A 21,499-nucleotide genomic window follows, 5' to 3' on the forward strand; every position below is an offset into this window, starting at 1 on the left:
CCTTTCTGGGAGCCAACATATTCTCACAGTCCTGGTAAGCCATAGTTTGCTTTACTGTGATGTGCAAACAAGCTCAGAGTGCAAGAAAGGTAAGTATCTCTTCTCCCATCTGTCCTTCAAAGAAGTCACTCTTCCTTGGACCTGACCCCTTTCAAAGTATGCTTGTCTTGGCTAGGATCCATCCCATTCCGAGCAAGAGCGCACAAGTGAGAGAGTGCTGAAGGCCAGAGCTTGACTGATGATTTCAACACGTGGCAATTTTAGTATCAGAAGTGGTAATTTCAATTGTACCACTAGCTCTTACTGTGGTTTTTTAGGTGGGGGAGGGGGGATGTGTTGATGATTCCCTAAATAAATGTAACGGGATGCAGAGAACAGGTTGGATTTCTGCAGCTGGACCCAATTCAGGCAGTCAAAGTAATAAAACAAAATTACTTTTTCATGCCCAGCCACAATACAAATGTCTGAAAAATGAGAGGCTTTTGATCACTTTCTGAAGCTATCAACGTCATTTTGAAAGGAATTCCAAAGATGAAATGACAGCGCAGTCGAAAGCATACTTCTTTATATGCCCTCTCTAACCGAAGAGCAAATGCATTCCAACTAAACAGCAAATGTTGAAGAAGTGGTAATGTTACAATACTCTATAGTGTAAGATGCTTACCGCTTGGTTTCTCTTAATTGAAGCAATACATATCAAGCACGTCATTGCCCCAGACTGAAAAGCATCATTCATGTACTGCCTTGTGCGTTCCAGTTCACTTGCATCTCCATCTTTGAACAAGACAGGAAGACAATTTTGTTTTTTGTACAAAGCAGTAGTCAGTACTATTTTATCCTAATGTTAGAGGACCAGTGCCAAAGGATAAATCAAAAGCTTATTTGTGAAGCTGTTTATTTCCATGTAAAACAAAATGCCACGCTAACATTTACTGATGGTCTGAAATGGAAACCATACATGAATCAAGGCCATACCTCTCTAAACCCCAAAATATAATGATTACTAAGAGACTAATGTCTGTGGCAAGACTGTTTCGTAATCAGGGGACTATCAAAGAGTAGGTCCTTTTCAAAGTTTCAGTCACCCAAATCTCCAGTGAATCTCAACTCACAGGCTGAATGATACAGGGAGAAGGGCTCCCTCTGTTAACTAGGTCCCAAGCCATTTAGGCTTGAATTAGGCTTGGTAGTGAATAGGCAACCAGTGCAGATCTTTTAAGAACAGTGTTATATGGTCTCCTACAGCAGCTGTATTTACTGTTGAACATTACTTTTGTGACAGATTGAGCTATATTTCTGAGCATACATACATACATACATACTGTATGGTTCCTATAATATAAACATTCATTAATGTGTTACTACTCCAATTATAGAAATCATTATCTGAATAATAATCTCAGTGTAGTGATAGGTAGGTCTTTATAAGGCAAGGGCATGTGAAAGAAAGAAATAAGAGCTTTACCAGTTTGATTTGTATAAGTGGTAAATGTCTTGGCCAATATTTTTCCATGTTTTCCTTTGATATCTTCATCTTCTTCTTCAGAGGAGGAACTAAATTGATCCTCAACAAGCTTTCTAGCTGCAGCTTGGTTAGCCTTCTTAATTTCATCAAATTTTTTCTGAGAGGTTAGCTCTGTTACGGGAACAAATTTTAAACAGAGTTTAAAATGTGACAGCATCTTTCAGAAAAATAAATGCAACTAATAAAAACTCTGTTTAAATATCTAACCAACAAGGCAAATATTAGATGCTTTAAAAAGATTATTTTTTTTTACAAAGGCCACACCCTAGCACGGTTTCGATTATCTTCTGGCATTCTTGGAAGGGGCACATGACTCTTCACAGCTGGTTTCAGTATTTTCTTGAAACACAGCCTATACTTCCCTGGTTCTTACTGCATAAGCAATGTATACAAGTTCATTTACACCTGCACTTCTGTTGCAAAGGTGAAGAAGGCATACAATGGCTTGTATCTAAGGGCCCAACTTATAGTTACACATAAATGTGCATAATCAAACCCTTAACAACTTTCTTTCCTGCTTCAGAAGGGGCCATTTTGGAGCAAAGCAGCAGTGGAAGGGAATGCCTAAGTCTTCATACATCCATTGGCTGCATCTCCAAACAGCTGCTTCTATTCTCCAGTGTGGGGATTCCACATCCATACATTTAAAGGTCATTGCTTCCCCCCAATAATTCTGGGAACTGTCGTTTTAAGGGTGCTGGGACTTCTAGCTTTGTGAGGGGTAAACTACAGTTCCAGGCTTCTTTTGGGGGAAGTCAATGAACGTCATGTAAGCATATTTGCATAAAATACTTGTCTAGTTTTCAAATATGTTCAGCGATGTCAAGCACAGCAACAATATTGCAAATGACCTAAATGTTCAATAATTACAGCAACAGCCACACAAATCAGGCATGCTCCCAGTTCTCAGCTCCAATGTATCAAATACCGTATTTTTCGTTCTATAACACGCACCCGACCATAACACGCACGCAGTTTTTAGAGGAGGAAAATCCGTAGGCATGCCACCCATAGGCATTCCCTCCATAACACGCACAGACATTTCCCCTTACTTTTTAGGAGGAAAAAAGTGAGTGTTATGGTGCAAAAAATACGGTAACTGAGCTGGCTTTGGAAAACTGATTGCTTTTAGTGAAGGGCTGGTGCCTTTTTATTGTAATTATGTTTTTAATGCATTTTATATTTGCCTTAATTCTACCAAAGCTTAATTGCTCATTGTTTTTAATGATTTCCCACCCAACAGTTTTCAACTGCTCTTATTGTAAGCTGCCTCCAGTCCCTGTTAGGGAGAAAGGCAGGGTATAAAACATTAACCTTAATACGGATAAAAACATGTTAAGAACTTAAGAGAGTCCGCCTTAAATAAAAATGGTCCCTATTATGAACTGGTTTGTATCCTAATGAAGATAGAATCATAGAGTTGGAAGAGACCACAAGGGCCATCGAGTCCAACCCCCTGCCAAGCAGGAAGATATACATACAGTACCTATACTTCGAACAAGATTTCAGCTTCTGCTCAGGGCGATTAGAAGCTATGCAAGGGTGTACGTAAGCCTCCTCTCCCACCATACCAAGAAGCATATATATATATATATATATATATATATATATATACACACACACACACACACACACACACACAGTGTAAAATAATAAATTAAATGCACTCATTCTTGAAGCAGCTGCAGGGAGCTGCATTCTTGCTCTCCCTTCAATACATTTTATTTCATTTTATTTTATTTTAAAAAACACCTCCTCATGCCTTTCCTATTTCACCTGGGCCCCAAGTGGAGTATGAGGGGTTCCCCCCGCTACGGTAGGTGTTTGAGGTTGTGAAAATACTCACCGCGGGCTCCTGAGGTGTTATTACTACAAGCCCCGGCGGCCGGGGAGGCGCCTCCCCTTCCCCTTCCCCGACCGCCAGGTCCGCTGCCTGCAGGGACCCCGCCGGCTCCGGCTCTCCCCCTTCCCCTTCCCCGGCCGCCCTGGCGCCAAGCCGCCTCCATCCTTCTTCCTCCACCTCCTCCCTCCCCGCCACAAGGCCCGTCGCTCGCTCGGAGCCGGGACGGAGCAGCCCGTCGCCGCCCGCCCGCTTCCAGAGGATGAGGCGCAGCAGCTGGGAGGATCCAGGTGTAGCCGACGTAGCGTTTCCTCGGCAGTTCACGGCGTGCCGGCGCCTAAACTACAACTCCCAGCATCCCTCGCGGCAGAGAATCGGAAGTGGGAAGGGCAAACACCGGAACCGTGGTGTGGCAGGACTCCGCCCCCCCTCTTTCTGTGCGGCGCATAAAGAACCGACGGCCTCCGAAGTGACCCACGGAGTACAGCACCCAGAATGCATCAGAAGGAGCGCCGTCGAGCGCTTTCGTTTTGCGCAATTATATATATATATATATATATATAATTTATAATTATACATATAGTAATATATTTTTAATTTAATATTATTATTATTCCACGCCCATCTGGTATTTAGACCCCGCCTGTTTCCCCCCGACAGGGAACTGTGCAAGGTCTCATTCGCCTGGGCTCAGACAGTTCAGTGTTTTTCCTGCAGGGTCACTTTGATCTATACAAATTTAATACATAATAAAAGTATTTCTCCACAACTAGGCGTTTGGCTGATTAACATTCTATGTTTTTTTAAATGTGTTTGTGGGAGGGGGAAGTTATTGGTTTGTTTTTTATGAAGGGCAGTAGACAAATTATTATTATTATTATTTGGCCATTAGTTACTACAGCTAAGTTTTGTTCCAGATTTGCTCAGCGAAATGTTACTGGGAGTTTATGCTCTCTGGACTCCCCAGCCCACCCCTCTGGTTTGTGTTACTTAGCAAAACCACTTGACATTAATCACATTCAGACAATCAATATGCATGTCGGGCTTCTTCAGAATAAAAAAAGTCCCATTTCAAAAGAAGTTGAAAAGCAACATGCAGAGGGAAAGGTTTTGAGGACAGTTGGAAAAAACTTTTTTAGGTGTGCATACACATACTTCAAGAGTGCTGTTTTCAGATTTCAGCCGTCTCTCCCAAGGACTGAAAAAAGCAAGCAAATCCCTCAAGCCCCATTTTTAAAATGAGGTGACCTAATCCAGACTGTAGCTAAACTGATATTTGCTTCTCTAAACACAAAATGCCAGTGTACTACAAAGAATAAACACTAATTGTTGCAGTACAAGTTCTTTTTTCTGTGTAAACCAAGAGTTAATAATTTTTTCCTCCTATTTTTGGGATGCCTAGATAGACCAGCGACAGCACAAATATTAAATATCCACAACATGTTTTGCCAAAATAGAATGAGACATGGAAAGTGCTTATCAAGAGGTTGCAGAACACTAAGGGCTGCTGAGAGATTACATCACCTCCCTGCATCAAGGTCACCTACCAAGAGACGATCAGCTTGGTCCAAACTACTGACCAGAGGGACCCCGGAAGCAGTGGCACCTACACAGCTTCCCAACCACAGTCCAAGGAAAGAACAGGGTAAAAAAACCCACATGACCTTTATATGAATTTCCAGATCAAGACTGCTGAATGGAAAGCCTTGCTTTATTAGCAGACTGACAGAACAGTGCTGCATTTTGAAATGCACATGTTCCAAAATATACCTCTTCCTGCTGCCATTTACAAACTGATGTCTTTCTTCCACCTTATCCATTTTTTACGGAGTCAGTCTTGCTACCTTTGGGCAGGGCTTATGCCTTTATTTTAATCTACTGTACCTAGGCAGTCTAGAAATAATTTAGCTATATGTTTAAAACTGTTGATAATCACAGAATATGAGGTATTTGGGTAAGAATTTACAGCTGCATCTCAAGAAACCCCTTTAGGCACATGATCCTCAGAGGTTATTTGTAGCTTGTCAATACAAACAGTAAAGTTTTTCACAAGGATTTAATTAAATATTTTATTAAACACTGTGGAATTTTATCGCATCACATTCTCCCGATAACTTGTAACTGACTGTTTATAATTACTGCTAATCTTCTGGGCTGTTGCTAAAAAACAAAGACGTTCTATCAGAGGTGACTTTGTTCTGAGTGGAAAGTGAAACAAACTTATCATCTGTAAATCAAAATGACTGCTGAGGAGTCCAGCCAACTATCTTGATACTAGGTGCATTGTACAGGGCACAATATAAAATGTAATCATGCAATACAACTGTACAAAATGATTCCTGTTCAAATTAACCTAAAATTTGATCCATTGGGATTTTAGCATATTTATCATCTAGATCAAGTGATATTTTCTGAAGTCACACTTATAACAGATAAAATGTAAATTATTGAAAATACCCTTCATGCTTGGCTTAAAAAGAAAATCAGAGAAGATTAACAGATTCAATGTTCAATGAAGCCTCCTTAATTTGTCTTTTATTAGACTCTTTATTACAGATTCGGCAGTGCTTACAATACCTACGATTCTACTCTTTTCATTCTTCAGTTTCTTCTAAATTTGATAAATCAAAATCCATAGGCGCTTTCATGATGCTCTCAAGTTGTGTTAGCCTTATTTTCAGTTTTTGCTGTGCAGCACCATATTCAGCCAGAAGTCTAGCAAACCTTGTTTGTAAACAGTCAAGCATTACTTCTATGTGGTTGACCTTTTCCTCGATATCTTCAGGATCTATTCCTGCGTTTGCAACATCTAAATCCAGCAGTCCATCTTTCATAAGGACTTGCTTTCCCTTCTCTTCCAGCAAGGCCTTTGCATCTGGGTATTCTGTTAAAGCCTCCATTAGGTCATCTTTAGACAGACAAAACAAATCTGAATAACCAATGCTTCTAATGTTAGCTGTTCTCCGATTTCCAGCTTTGCTACCTTTAATGTTAAGAATGCTAATCTCCCCAAAGTAGCTGCCATCACTTAGGACCACATATTGAGTAACTCCATCATCAGCAACCACCGCAAGTTTCCCTTCTTTGATGATGTACATTTCTCGCCCAATGTCACCTTTCCGACAGATATAATCTCCAGGACTGTACACCTGAGGCTGTAGTTTTAAGACTAGCTCAACCAGTAAGCCAGCTTCACAATCTGCAAAAATCTGGACTTTCTTTAAAGTTTCCAGATGAACATTGATGGCAATTTCTGCTCGTAATTTATCTGGGAGATACTTCAAGACTTTTCTTTCATCTACTGCCTTCTTATTTGTCCACAAATAATCAAACCACTTGATAACTCTGTTTTCTAAGTCTTTGCTCACATTCCGAAACTGCATGTACTGTTTTATAGCATCAATCCTTGCTTGAAATTCTTCCCTGGCAGCATTCATGTTGGAGATCATAGAACCAATATTACCAACAATGGTAGCAAAAATTAATATACCAACTAAGAAGTCAACAATGACAAAGAAATACTCAGCATCTTTCACAGGAGGTGGTGTTTCACCAATAGTTGTCAAGGTCAGTGTTGACCAGTAAAGGCTGTAAAGATACTTTCTAGCCAGCCGGCCAAATTCAGGATGGCTAATATTGGGATAGACCCATGTGTCTGTTCCAAAGCCTATGGCTTTGGAGATTGAAAAATACATACATGCATTCCAGTGGATAATAATTATAATATACATGACAAGATTTGAAATTCTGAATATATTTGGGTAACTTGTTCTTGTTTCTGTTTGCTGGAAGAATTCAAACATACGTGATATTCTAAGTAATCTGTTTATTCGTATTTCTGGGTAGTTCAAGCCTAACCTGAAGTAAAGTAGATCAGTTGGAATGATGGAAAGTACATCTAATTTAAATTGTACAGTTCCCTTATATTTTTTCTTGAGTTTAAGTTCTTCTTTCACCAACAAACCTTGTTCCAGGTAACCTAAAATAAAATGCAGAAATAACTTTGTGATACAATTTTGTTTTATTTTTACTGACATGGCAAAGGGCAAATATATATGATAATTTAGTAACTCCTTGGTAAACCAGTTAACTGTATTATCCTGCTAAGTGCTGAGAATTTTATCATACAGTATTTCCAGTTCCACACCAAATCAGGAATCTAGAAGCAGGTAAATGACAGAATTTGCTAAATGGACACCTGTATTCACCCACCCCCCAATGTTTTCATAATACTGTGAACTCCAATGGAACCATAACTGGGTGAAAATTCTGAACTATTCTGTTTTTCCTGTCACCAATACTACAGTGGTACCTTGGGTTACAGATGCTTCAGGTTACAGATGCTTCAGGTTACAAACTCCGCTAACCCAGAAATAGTATCTCGGGTTAAGAACTTTGCTTCAGGATGAGAACAGAAATTGCATGGTGGCAGTGCAGCGGCAGTGGGAGACCCCATTAGCTAAAGTGGTACCTCAGGTTAAGAACAGTTTCAAGTTAAGAACGGACCTCCAGGACGTTTTAAGTTCTTAACCCGAGGTACCACTGTATCAATGGGACGTGGGTGGCGCTGTGGGTTAAAGCACAGAGCCTAGGACTTGCCGATCAGAAGGTCGGCAGTTTGAATCCCCGCGACGGGGTGAGCTCCCGTTGCTCAGTCCCTGCTCCTGCCAACCTAGCAGTTCAAAAGCACGTCAAAGTGCAAGTAGATAAATAGGTACCGCTCCGGCGGGAAGGTAAATGGCGTTTCCATGTGCCGCTCTGGTTCGCCAGAAGCGGCTTAGTCATGCTGGCCACATGACCCGGAAGCTGTACGCCGACTCCCTTGGCCAATAAAGTGAGATGAGCGCCGCAACCCCAGAGTCGGCCATAACTGGACCTAATGGTCAGGGGTCCCTTTACCTTTACCACTATATCAAGGTGTGCAGAATAATTGCTTAGGAGATGAGATGGCAAACTTAGTGCCCCTTCGTTTATCTTTACAAACATTCTGAGGACGGTCAAGCAGAAGAAAGGAGCTGGTTCAAATGGAATGCTCCTGGTCCAACCCTGCAGTAGATGGAACAGGAAGTAGTGACAAGTTCAAGTGCTCTACCCCTCCTCTCCTCACTTCTCCAGATGGCAGAAGAAACTCATTGGGTTTGGAAAACCTCACAGTTTTTCCATGACACGCAGATCACGAAATTGTGGGCACTGCTTGATTACTCGTTTATTGAGAGTTCATCCTGCTCATCAAAGCATGTGATATCCCACACTTTCCAGTGCATGTTTGCTTCATCGGTGGTGACCAACCACTGGCTGAGCCAGGAATCAGCTGGCTGAGCTAGAGATCCCCTGCATTCTAAGCAGCTGCTGTTAAGAATTTACTAGGGCTGCTTGATTTTATTTGATTGTTACATTTCACCTTTGGTGGTTTAAACTATTGTTTGACCACACAGTCATTTTAATCACTTAAGCCTTAAAAGCAGACTATACATTTTCTAAAACAAATAAGGTGGTACTCCTATCCTGCCTTAATACGCATTGTCACTTATTAATGAGAGCAACCAAAATATCATTCTTCCAATAAATGCTATATAAAGGGTCTGGTGACTTCTGTTTCAGTGTATCTGAAGAAGTGTGCATGCACATGAAAGTTCATACCAATAACAAACTTAGTGGGTCTCTAAGGTGCTACTGGAAGGATTTTTTTTAATTTTGTTTCGACTATGGCAGACCAACACAGCTACCTGCCTGTATCTAGAACTATATAAAGAGACCGCCTTGAATTGGCTGGATAAGGCAATGTGGGATGTTACTATCAGAATATGATACATCATACTTTTTACATACTTTTTAAGATGGGCCATTTTCCACATAGACACTTTCAATGTCCTGCACAACCCTCCCTAAAGAAAGCTTACTAGGTTACCTTGTCTTTGCTATTCATTTTAACAAGGTAGTATAACATAAAAAGTTACTGACCATATGATTTATCAGAGCATACCCTTACCTGTCCTTGTACGTACAAACATGTCAGCAACATAGAGAATGTCTGATATATAGTCAAAAATGAACCACATCTCTAGATGGTTGCTTTGAAGTTCATCAAAGCAGGCTCTGAGTAAGAAAGGAAACAGAATTTCAAATTTAGAATTTGAAAGTAAGCATTTTGGCAATGCAGGTCTTAAACTAGGGATAACGAACCTGTGCCGTCCCTCACCCCAATGTTGTTGAATTGCAACTTTCAAAATTCCCCAGCCAGCATGGCCCAGCATAAGGGATGATGGAAACTGTTGGCCAACAACATCTGGAGGGCCACAGTTTCCCTACCTCTGTCCTACACAAAAGAACAAAGGGCATTCAGGTGATCTATAGAAATCTACTTCCATCAGTATTAGACAATTCAATGGGACTGTGGGAAGACTCTCAGTTTATATTTCCCATGATTTGTACACAATGAGTGACCTTTTTACTTCACTCTTGTCCGGTGTTAAGTGCTTGTATATATTCCACTACAAACCCATACCATGCCAATGCAAAAGAACGCTTTCCCAAAGTTTACGATGTTTTGCTCATTTGTGGTCTGAGCTTCTAGGGGAAATGGCAAAATGAAGCCAAAAATCAAATGAATCCCAACATTGGTTAAAATAATAGAAATGTCTCCCAACACAGGTCAAAGTATCTGTGAGAACTAGCGTATTCTTTGTATCTTGATCTGCTTGCTCATCAGGTTTAAAATAACCAGATTATGATATGCTGATGGAATGGATGACAGAGCAATCGCATCATCTTTTCGCCATCCGCCTGACTCAAATAAAAATTCTCTCATCCCATATGCAGCTGAGGTGAAATCAAATTTAGGGCAACAATCATTACACAAAGAAGCTCTGCATCTAAATTTATCACAATATGGTTCAGCAAATCATCAACATTTGTATACATTTTCCGAATGTCCAAAGCTCTTTGCTTACATTATATCTGCAATCATTACAGACAAGTAAGCACTGCTTTCTCCACACTGCAATAAGTGAGGGGAGAAATGGCACCGATGTTTATTGTGGTCTGCCTAAGTTTCAAGTCGGATGTAACATTTTGAGCTGAGGACTTCCTTGTTCACAGCTCAGATTAGCCAAGCACATTAGTTAGCTGCTGAACCATCTAATGGGTTTCCCCTTTAGACACTGCAGAATTGTTTTACTGTTGAAAGGGTCTTGCTTCCTTTCATTTCTCCGTTTAAGATAAAGCAAAATACCTAATATAGATCAATACGCAGCAGTGCTGTGTCGTTTTAAAGTACCTAGCAATGATCATTATCCAATTGTACATGACAGGCAGAGTGATGCAAAACAGCCAGTTGTAATACAAGTTTCCCGAGGGATCAATAACAAATACCTCTTTCTTCTCCCTAAACAGCAAGCAGAAGGAAATTAATATATTAAGAAGCAAGCGGTACATAACAGCCATAATAAATGAAAGCCAACAGCATTTTCCTGTTGATTTTAAGGAGTTTACTGAAACATATGCTGCAGTCTAGTACACACTTCTCTGAGAGTAAATGCCATCAAACCTAATAGGACTTACTCCTGAGTAGACGGGCATAACTACACTATTAAAAAGTACTTAACTTTGGATGGATCATCATGCTTTCTCCAAATCTGGGGTGGCAAATCTTTTTCAGACCAACGGTCAGATTGTTTAGTGGGCAAATGTCTTGGGCTGGCTGGATGTCGAGGAATGGTGAGGGGGCACCAGCTGGTGAACCCCCAGAGAAAGCAGGCGCAGAGCCAGGGGATTGGTGGTGGGACAACAATGCGTTGTCAGAGGGAGAAGAGGGAGCGGACTGGGAGGAGGAGGTGCTGGAAGCTAAAGAGGCAACAGGGTCAAGTGAAAATAGTATGGTAACTTCCTATGATAGCCCATAAGCCTGCCGTCGGCCTAGCCTACATCTTCCTGGATAGCAAGGGGAGCTGACACATTTCCTTCCAGATGTTGTGAACTACAAGTCTCACCAGTTCCAACCAGTATGACCAACAGTCATGGATGATGGGTGTTATAGTCCACAGCATCTGAAGGGTACCCTATTGGCTACCTATGCTTATATAGTAGTGTCACTAGTGCACTGTGAGGAACAGCCAAGTGAAAATTATAACGTATTTTCAGCCCTGAAAAACACTTACTCCTCTTCCTTATTTTTCTTCTCAGCTTTATCTTTCTGTCTCTCTTGGCTGTCCTTATTTTCCTTGGCCACTGTGTCCTTTTCTTTTTCCTTTTCGCCATCAGATTTGCTGAAAGATTGATGGAAATGATATGACTTTTACAATAAAAGTAGAACCATCCCTTCAGAAAAGTCTTATTACATATCGCAGTGCATATTTAATTCTCTTATGGGTTTTTTTCCGTTTCATTGTACCAAAGAAACACCTTTACAATCAATTGTGGAATACATATTAAAAACTGATATTGCCACTATTATTGTAACGGGGGGAGGGGAAATAGGTGTGTTGTTGGCATATAGGAGATTTGCTGCTGCAACCATATTAAAAAGTAACATTTATTTTTTGGCTGGGTGGAGTGTGGGGAGACAACAAAACTATCAGGCTCGCCTAGTTGCCATGTAGGTTTCAGTTTATACTCAACGATGGCCAATTTCTCAACATTAAAAAATATATAATATTTAGCCATTCTTTAGATCTGTCTCCAGGTGTTTCACTTGGCATTCTCTTGGCCTAGTAAAGACATTTCTTGTTACACTCTGATGAGTTCCACTATACTAACCAGCAATAATGGCTGAAGCAAATGGGCAAGGCAGAACCCTGTAAATACAAATGCTATTCCTCCCTCAAGACTGGTGTTACCAGCAACTGAGGACAAGATTTGCTCCTTCTGTAGGCAGGTGTCATGTATACGGTTCTCCCAATGGTCTCTTTCAACCTATGGCAAATTATACTGTACATTGGTACCTCGGGTTAAGTACTTAATTCGTTCTGGAGGTCTGTTCTTAACCTGAAACTGTTCTTAACCTGAAGCACCACTTTAGCTAATGGGGTCTCTTGCTGCCGCCGCTGCGCCGCCGCTGCACGATTTCTGTTCTCATCCTGAAGCAAAGTTCTTAACCTGAAGCACTATTTCTGGGTTGGCGGGGTCTGTAACCTGAAGCGTATGTAACCTGAAGCATATGTAACCCGAGGTACCACTGTACTGTACTCTATAAAGCAGCAGTCGGCAGCATTTATCCAGCTGTCCTGCAGATGGCAGCAAGGTCTCAGCTGTTTTTAACAACTAGTGCTCTGCACTGGTATAAAAATTAAAAACACCTTCCATCTACGCAGCTATGCGAAAAAGCAAAGGTAATTTGTTTATGAAAAGCTATATGCTTTATTGTGTCTATCCAAATCCATTAAAATCAACCAAAATTTGCCATTTACTTCGATGGGATGGAAATTCTATTGTTTTCAAGGGAATTTTCAATCTACATAATTGGATGTAGGTAGATGTTTATGGTGGGGTCAGTGGTCCTCACGCATGGAAGTTCTTTTGCAGCATTCACACAATGCGGCTATCTAAATGCCAGCACATATTCGCCCCCCCCCCCAAAGTTTAACCCAGACTTTCCATTTCTGGAGGAAATCCAATTACATAAAGCCTGACGACAACAACCCATTTATGATATATCAGCACGCCATTTGCAACACGCAATCCTTCTCAGTGTTGGATTGGGGAAGGGACTTAGCTCAGTATCAGAACACCTGATTGCATGCAGTAGGTCCCAGTGTGGTGTAGTGGTTAGAGCGTCGGACTAGGACTTGGAAAGCCAGGGTTCAAATCCCCGCTCTGCCCATAAAGCTCACTGACATTGGGCCAGTCACTGCCTCTCAGCCTAATCTACCTCACAGGGTTGTGGGGATAAAATGGAGAGGAGTTTAGGGATTTTAAAAAAATAGCTTTATAAACAGTGTGTCTTTGTTTCTCAATCTGACCCTTTTACAGGGTTTTGCATGTAATTGTGGTATTTTATGCATTGTGACTTGCAGTTACTTTTATCGATCATAGTTTAGTAATTATTTATTGTCATTGCTAAGAGCGAATTTCTGCTCAATTGTTATTTGCTGATGTTTGGAGAGTTAAATTTATTGTGTAGTACTATATTCTCATAGACTGTTGCTTTACTTGATTTAAGTCGTTCCATTTTAAAGGTACATTGTATTCTGATTTTTTGTATTGGATCAGATTATTGTAAGGTGTGTGTTGCATATTTTGTTGCTGTAAACTGCCTTATTCATAGTAATACAGAAAGGAGGTATACAAATTAAAAGGGAAATTGGGGGGGGGAATGAAACCTATGTACTGCCACCTTGAGCTCCTTGGGGTGGGATATAAATAAAATAAGTAAGCAAGCAAACAAACAAACAAACAAACAAACAAACAGGTTCAGCCCCCAGTCTCTCCACATAAATCTGGGGGAGACCTTGGCCTGGAATCCTGAAAAGCCTCTGCTAGTAAGGTAAAAAAGTTAAAGGACCCCTGGATGGTTAAGTCCAGTCAAATACTATTGTGGGGTTGTGGTGCTCATCTTGCTTTTAGGCTGAGGGAGCCGGCGTTTGTCCACAGACAACTTTCTGGGTCATGTGGCCAGCATGACAAAACTGCTTCTGGCGCAACGGGACACTGTGACAGAAACCAGAGCGCATGGAAATGCCGTTTACCTTCCTGCCACAGTGGTACTAATTTATCTACTCGCACTAGCCTACTTTTGAACTGCTACGTAGGTTGGCAGGAGCTGGGACCAAACAACGGGAGCTCACCCCATTGTGGGGATTCGAACCGCCGACCTCATCAGCAAGTCAAAAAGGCTCAGTGGTTTATACCACAGTGCCACCCGCATCCTCTCTGCTAGTGAATGCAGTGGTACCTCGGGTTACATACGCTTCAGGTTACATACGCTTCAGGTTACAGACTTCGCTAACCCAGAAATAGTACCTCGGGTTAAGAACTTTGCTTCAGGATAAGAACAGAAATTGTGTTCCGGCGGCACAGCAGCAGCAGGAGGCCCCATTAGCTAAAGTGGTGCTTCAGGTTAAGAACAGTTTCAGGTTAAGACCACTGTATACATCTGAGGAAGATGTACTGATTCCGTCTAAGGCAGTTTCCCAAGTTCTTATTGGTGTTGTGTCGACGAGTCACAAAACTAAAGAGCGTTTTCAGCAATCATACAGTCACAATTAAAGGATGTTCGATATATAAGGTGGCATGGCATGGCCTAGCCAAATAAAATACAAAGTTCAGCTGACGTTAAACCTTTATAAGCCTTCCTAATTTCAATTGCTGGATTGGGCCCCATGTAAGAAAGGCTGCAATTCTAAACTCACTAGGAAGTATATTTCACTGAACGTAATGGGACTTAGTGGCTAAATATGTTTTGGATTGCATTGCTTATAGGTAAGTACACATTTATCTAAAGTGCGACAGTAAAATGTGATAGCAATATTAGTGAAGGACTTAGTGGAGGATCTGCAGATCCTCCACAAAAAAATTAAAAACCAGTCAACTGGTTCACACTACTCACCTGCTTTCACTATTTCCCACTCCTTTCGTACTTTCGTTTTCGCCCTGGATAGGCAAGCTGTGAACATCTGAATGTGAGTGGTGGGTTTTGATCGCCTCTTTGGTCTTTGTGGTCATAATTGAAAGGTATTATCTGGGAGGGGACTGCAAAATGGATCCAAGATTGAAATTCAGACATTAAAACAAAGCTTGATTTTAATCTGCATTGGCAAGATCCAGAGAAAAGAAACCATGTCTCATTGATTTCAAACACCCTCCCCTTAAAACCAATGGGATTTAAAAGAGTTTGTGAGGTTGCATCATGACTGGTTTATTTAGAGTGAATAACAGAAAAATAATCAGAAAATAGAAAGAAAAGGGACTTATGTGTATGATCCAGCCAAATCTGAGCACACATAAATCCTATTGATTGCTATAGTTTAGTGAAATACATGCTTAACTCTCCCTCAACCCCTGAAATCAGGGGGATGTAGACAATTAGGAGTAACACCCTTAATAGGGATTAAGCCCCATGTTGGAAACTGTGCTTTTGTTTACTTGGATCAAACCAATTTGATCACTGATCTGGTTTCTCTACAACTAATCATCATGCATCTTGAAAAGAAAACAGCAATTTCTCACAGTATAGGCATAGTGATTGCTTCACAATGTTCAACAGCCTCAGAGAGGGCTTTTTTGTGTGTGTGTTTTGCATGATATATTGCAAAATAAACGCACATTGTTTCTTATTTTGTAATGCATAGTTTGCGCGTGTTCCTTCCAGGAAGTTGCCAACTTCAGCAAAACGGCATTTCAATATTGCCCACTCCTTAAATTCCATGTAGCATTCCCAGGCAAACTTACATCGACTAATAACCCACCACCACTTTCATTTGTGACTTTTAAACAAAACTGAGAAATGTAAATATCACATACCAACCTCATTCTATTCATTCCATGTGCTGCAGTAAATCCTGAACGGTAATGAAATTCTTCGCTTTCTAAAGAAAGTGTTTATCTAGAACAAAACGAAGAGGAGGGGAAGGAGGGAATAAATTAACTCTAGTGAAGAGGATGCCAGCAATATAGTTGCAATAAGATGGTATTACAGCGCCTGCGTGTGCTCACCTTGGAAACGTAATCTGCTGTTCTGTGTAATGAAGGCAATCCCTTAAATCGCCTCACTCTAGCAGCCATAGCCATAATGAAAATCCAAAATGAAGCTGGGAACAAATTACCCTTTTGAAGTGCAATACGTACTTTCAAAATATGCAATATACTGTATTTTTCCGTGTATAAGATGTCCCCATGTATAAGACGCCCCCTAATTTGGGGGACTCCAAATTAAGAAAACACCCCTCAGCACGACCCATGTATAAGACGAGCCCCAATTTTAAACCTAATTTTTTGGTTTAAAAAAAACATAGTCGTATACACGGAAAAATATGGTAAGTAGCAACATTCCAAGGGCAGAACACAAACACCTGGTAAAACATATTTGACCCCATTGTTGATTGAGATTTTGAGCTAGAAAAAAACGATAAGCACCTTTATTTATAGCTGTCACTCACCACACCACCCCCCAGGCACTCTGTATGTCTAGCAGTTGTGTCAGGCAGAAATTCAACACGTTCAGGTGTTTTCCCATCAGTAGTAGGAAAGTAAACTCCACCTGCAGATTTCTGTATGCCATACAATTTTCAGGGACACAGAGGATTTTAACCAGTGCTATTCCAACTTGGAGCAGACCCACTGAAATTAATTACCATTTTATTAATTGCCCATTAGTTTCATTGGGTCTACTCTGAGCAGGATTAGCACTGGCTACAAACCATAGTGTCCATCAAGAAAATGATAACAACCTAGCATCAGCTTAGGAATATTAATATTAATAATATGAATATTACGCATGGGCATTGAGAAAGACTAAGGTTCTTAGGATGGTCTCGAGTGACAGCTATCATCCATCTCTGGGTATCATATCAGTTCCAATTTGTGCTTCAATGGTCAATAAGGGCACAGAACAGTAAGGATACAAAATAGGACTTTCCCCACTTGGTTCTGTTGGATATTCTCTCATCATTTGTTCCAGAAACAGAGAAGAACAGAGAAGAAGTTTCAAAAAGAAGCAGAAGGCTGATTGTTTTGTCTGTGCAAGGACACTTTCTGTGGGAACTGTTCTTTGGACATGCGCAATATGACAGGAAGTACTGATAACAATGGTTCTGTGTAACTTGTTGTAACTTGTTGTCTCTTGCTTGCGTCTTGTGGTGAGGGGAGCAGAGAGAGTGTCTTGGACTCTTGTTAGACTCTCAGCCTGCCTTGACCATGGCAGTGGTGAATGTCCGTATATATTTGCTACCAATATGCTATTATGTCCATCAAGTAAATCCCTACACTTGACTGAATCTGTGTGTACCTTCAACCCTGAAGATGCTTCCAAGGAAGAAGATATGTTGAGATGTAACTCTACTGAGTATGGATACTGGCACACACACGCAGCGAAAGTGATGCTGAACCCAGTCCTTCTAAATCATCCATCAGAGGTTGATGGATTGACCCAACAGGTTCAACCACCCTTTGGGACACTCTATCCAGGAAACAGAGGCCAGCCCATACCTTGTTTAGCTTCCACCGGCAGCTAAAGACTTATTCTCCAAGGTATCTGTAAGTTAGTGCTGTTTTATATTATGTTTTCCTATCATTGTTATTTGGCTTTTTAAAAACAAGATATCATCACTCTTGAGTTCTCTTGGAACAGAGCTGGATTCGGAAACTTTACAGGGCTGGCGGACGGGCTGGTTGGGCTCCCTTGCCCGCTTGCTTACTCTGAGGCTGCCTCAGCTCCTGGCAACCAGCACCCCCAGAGGCATCGTTCACCTGAGGAGTTTGTAGCCAGGGCTGCTGCAACAAACAGCTGTGCAAGCCTTTGGGAGGCAGAGATGTGAAAGGGCATCAGAGGTGGGAAGGGAAGAGGGACAGAGGCCAGTGTTGCCCACGGCACCCGTGACCATCATTCAAGGTACCCCAGGGTGCCATGGCACTCTGCTTGAAAACCACTGCTGTACATCTTTCTTTGGAAGCACCCGACTCAATGTAAGATTGGGCTACTTATCCCTTGGGATGTGACTCCTACCTGGAGTCCCAGTAGTAGCCTCTGAAAAGCCAGTTCTTTGTAGTTTACTCTCATATTGCCTCTGTAGTGAATGAGTCTCCAATTCACATGTGATTTCACTGAACGGATCATTCTTTCCCACAGCATCAGCAGCACCTGGTAGAGCATATGTGTGCATACACAAACACATGGATCAGCAGTAGTGGGGGAGGAAATGTGGTGATCAGTGGCACCCCCTCACAGGAGTGTGAGCTATGAGCGTCAGTGTTTGTGTTTCTCTGAATATAACATCCACATGCCTTTGGCAGAGGCGTCCAGGACAAGAGGAAAATAAAACTTCCAGGACTAGTCAACATCTCTGCAAAAAAAAAAACAATTAAATGCTCCCCGACCCGCCATGCACACATCATGAAGCTTGTAATCTTGGATGAACTGGAGAAGGATAGCAGCAGCAGATTTTTATTTTTATTTAAAGCTATCTTTAATCTCTTCTTACATCTCGCTTAGTCAGGTCTTTTCTAATTCCTCTAAATCTCATTAAGGCTGCCACCATTCAGAGGCTTCTAGGCATTTGCGAGGAGGCAGAACTCCAAATTGTTCTGTGCTCCTGGACAGATCCTAAATGTTTTGACGTTTGACTTAGAACAATTCCTAAAGGTATTGAAGGGGTGTAATTGTAGTAAGCGCCTTCATTCCACACACTCCTTACGCCTGACTGTTAATTAAATGTCTATGTGTACAACCAAAAATACACCATCATTCTTCTTTTAAATATTCTTTTATCGATTTTCATCTCGTATAGCCCAACAAATACATCTCAATATAAAGTACTCCAAAAGAGAGGGGGGTGGAGCAGGAGGAATGGGATGAGAGGGCTGGATGCTGGAGAACAGCTGGATAATATCTGGGAGTGCTGAGCTTTGCAGTAGGGAGTGGCTGAGTGGATAGAAAAAGACCTCCCAGGCCTAATGTCCCAGCAGAGGAAAAATTGCTACCTCAACCAGGCCCTGCTCCCTATTAGAGTGATCTCCCTAGCAACCAGGGAAGCACAGAATCCTAGAACCATAGAGTTGGGAAGGACCACAAGGACCATCTAGTCCAGGGTTTCCCAAACTTAGATCTCCAGCTGTTTTCGGACTACAATGCCCATCATCCCTGACCACTGGTCCTGCTAGCTATGGATGATGGGAGTTGTAGTCCAAAAACAGCTGGAGACCCAAATCTGGGAAACCCTGATCTAGTCCTACTCCCTGCAATCTGGGCTCATATTGGATCATGAGCTGGTTGGACAGATTCTACCCTGGTTGACAAGAGCGCCAGCACAAATAGTACCAACCTACCTGCAGGTAGGTTGTTAGGTCCCATCACTCAGTACACAAACTGCACAAATGACTGTGCCTGCCTCCCTCTTCCAAAGAGGGTGCAAAGGGTGTGCATCAGGTGTTGTCTTAGTATGGGCCTAGTCAAGTACCGCAGAGCTGTGCTTTGAATGTTTGAGCTTTGTAACCTGTTCTATGTTTAGGTCGTGTAATGATTTGGAGGACAAAACCTTTGGTAACAATTGAGCAGGGTCTGAGTACTGCATCTCAGAGTGGGAGCTAAGACACCCTAATACAATGGTACCTCGGGTTAAGTACCTCGGGTACCTCCGGAGGTCCGTTCTTAACCTGAAACTGTTCTTAACCTAGAATCATAGAATCATAGAGTTGGAAGAGACCACAAGGGCCATCGAGTCCAACCCCCTGCCAAGCAGGAAACACCATCAGAGCACTCCTGACATATGGTTGTCAAGCCTCTGCTTAAAGACCTGAGGTACCACTTTAGCTAATGGGGCCTCCCGCTGCCGCGCGATTTCTGTTTTCATCCTGAAGCAAAGTTCTTAACCCAAGGTACTATTTCTGGGTTAGCGGAGTCTGTAACCTGAAGCGCCAGTAACCTGAGGTACCACTGTACAAACCACCAGAGCAACTGACCCCAAAGAGGTGTTGCAGATGTCAGTAACAAAGATGTGAGGCAAAAGACAATGAGCTATGCAGAGTTTTTTCCTAAATAGCACACAGGGGTGACTTGAGCTTGCCAATCATACAACTTCTAGGCCAGAAGTTGTACCATGGCAAACATCCAGTTGAGCACAGAACTTTGTCGATTTGTATGTCTCAAAGGATTGAGCAGCAGACTTCATGGGCGTAGCTGGGGGGGGGCACCTGCCTCCCCATTAAAAAAATCAGTAAAAATATATAGCTGAGGTTCTGCTCCCCCCCCCAAAAGGGCCTGCCCCTCCCCCAACAAAAATCCTTGCTACGCCCATGGCAGACTTTAGATAACGCAGGTGCCGGCACTCATGAGTTAATCTCCAATTACCAGAAAAAAAGAACATTTTCTCAGAGGCCAGCTTTTTACCCAGAGGGCTGAGCACGGGAACAATTTTCTTGCAACAGGAAAACCATTTTCTTGACAGACACTGTTCCAGAAATACTGAACGTGAGTACAGAACCACCACATATTGGGACAGAAAACGAGACTTTTCTAAATTTGCTTCCTTGTCAATCGGAGCTCAGCTTTGGGTGTCTTGAAAACCTTAGCTGAGGGGAAGAAGAAATAGAATAGTTTACGCTATTCAGCGTTCAGACTAGATGTTCTTTTTTCCTGTTGGATATCAAAACTGCCATTTGTAAAAGGGGAAAATATCTAATGCTTCCTTGTGATATTCCAAGTTAGTAAAATCTTTCAAACACCAGAAAGAAGCCTATAGAAGTTCCGTCTAGAAGTTCCCTCCCTTCTGAACCCAGATCTTGCTCCTCACCTCCACCATGAAGCTGTCCACAATTAGGGCTGCCAGCTCTGGCTGAGAAAATTCCTGGAGAGGTTTTTGAGCGGACATCAAAATTGTACATGTTACTTTACCCCTCTCAATGCTGGTTAGAATTCACAGGCCCAGTTCCACCTCTTCAACTCTCCTTTAAACTATAAACCTCAGGGAGAGGGGTGGGTCTCTCCAGGCAACCACCCATTTCAGCCACCCTCCTAAGTATTCTCCCTCCCTGAGGCTAGTGGCCAGCATGATACTTTCATCCTGAAGCACTGGAAAATACAGTAAATGTGAAATTTTTACCTTAAAGCTGAATTGGCTGAGTTGAGCAGCAGCAACAGCAGGAGCGGGCTTTTGACTTCCTGCTCTGCTAGGGGCTCCCTGGAGTAGTTTGCTATAGCATCCAGTAAGATGCGATAGCATCTTCTGTTTCTCTCTCTGACAGCATCTGGAACAAGGAACTGTCAATACAGGCAAAAGTGCCTATGTTTTTAAAAAGCTACTTGACAGAACAATGGGCTGCTGCTGCTGCGAGGGAAGGAAAACAATCCTCCCTTGTTACGATCACATTAAAATCAAGCATTCTGTTTTACTGGTTTGCCAACACAGCTGCCTCAGTTTATAGACACAAGAATATTCACATACTGCATCTGTAACTCACTGTCCTGAGCAACTGCAATTCTCCATATG

General features: G+C 41.9%; 1 protein-coding gene across 4 annotated transcripts in view; it reads right to left on the bottom strand.

Moving 5' to 3' along the window:
- The window catches only part of NFXL1 (nuclear transcription factor, X-box binding like 1), a 72,517-nt gene extending 51,902 nt beyond the window's left edge, over positions 1-20,615 (bottom strand). The window contains exons 1-8 of one of the 4 annotated variants that reach the window (XM_083459832.1): positions 20,401-20,615; positions 15,826-15,903; positions 14,908-15,050; positions 11,522-11,629; positions 10,597-10,749; positions 9,355-9,461; positions 1,466-1,636; positions 665-774 (exon numbers count right to left, since the gene is read on the bottom strand). In XM_083459832.1, the coding sequence (XP_083315958.1) occupies positions 665-774; positions 1,466-1,636; positions 9,355-9,461; positions 10,597-10,749; positions 11,522-11,629; positions 14,908-15,023 (765 nt within the window). In that variant the 5' untranslated portion in view covers positions 15,024-15,050; positions 15,826-15,903; positions 20,401-20,615. Of the gene's footprint in view, positions 1-664; positions 775-1,465; positions 1,637-3,371; positions 3,742-9,354; positions 9,462-10,596; positions 10,750-11,521; positions 11,630-14,907; positions 15,051-15,825; positions 16,778-20,400 lie in introns of those variants that run through there. The other 3 variants (XM_083459831.1, XM_083459833.1, XM_083459834.1) reach the window with 3 other exon arrangements.
- Between the last annotated feature and the right edge of the window lie 884 nt (positions 20,616-21,499).

Source organism: Podarcis liolepis (assembly GCF_965112155.1).
Source record: "Podarcis liolepis genome assembly, chromosome: 9".
Classification (NCBI taxonomy): domain Eukaryota; kingdom Metazoa; phylum Chordata; class Lepidosauria; order Squamata; family Lacertidae; genus Podarcis; species Podarcis liolepis.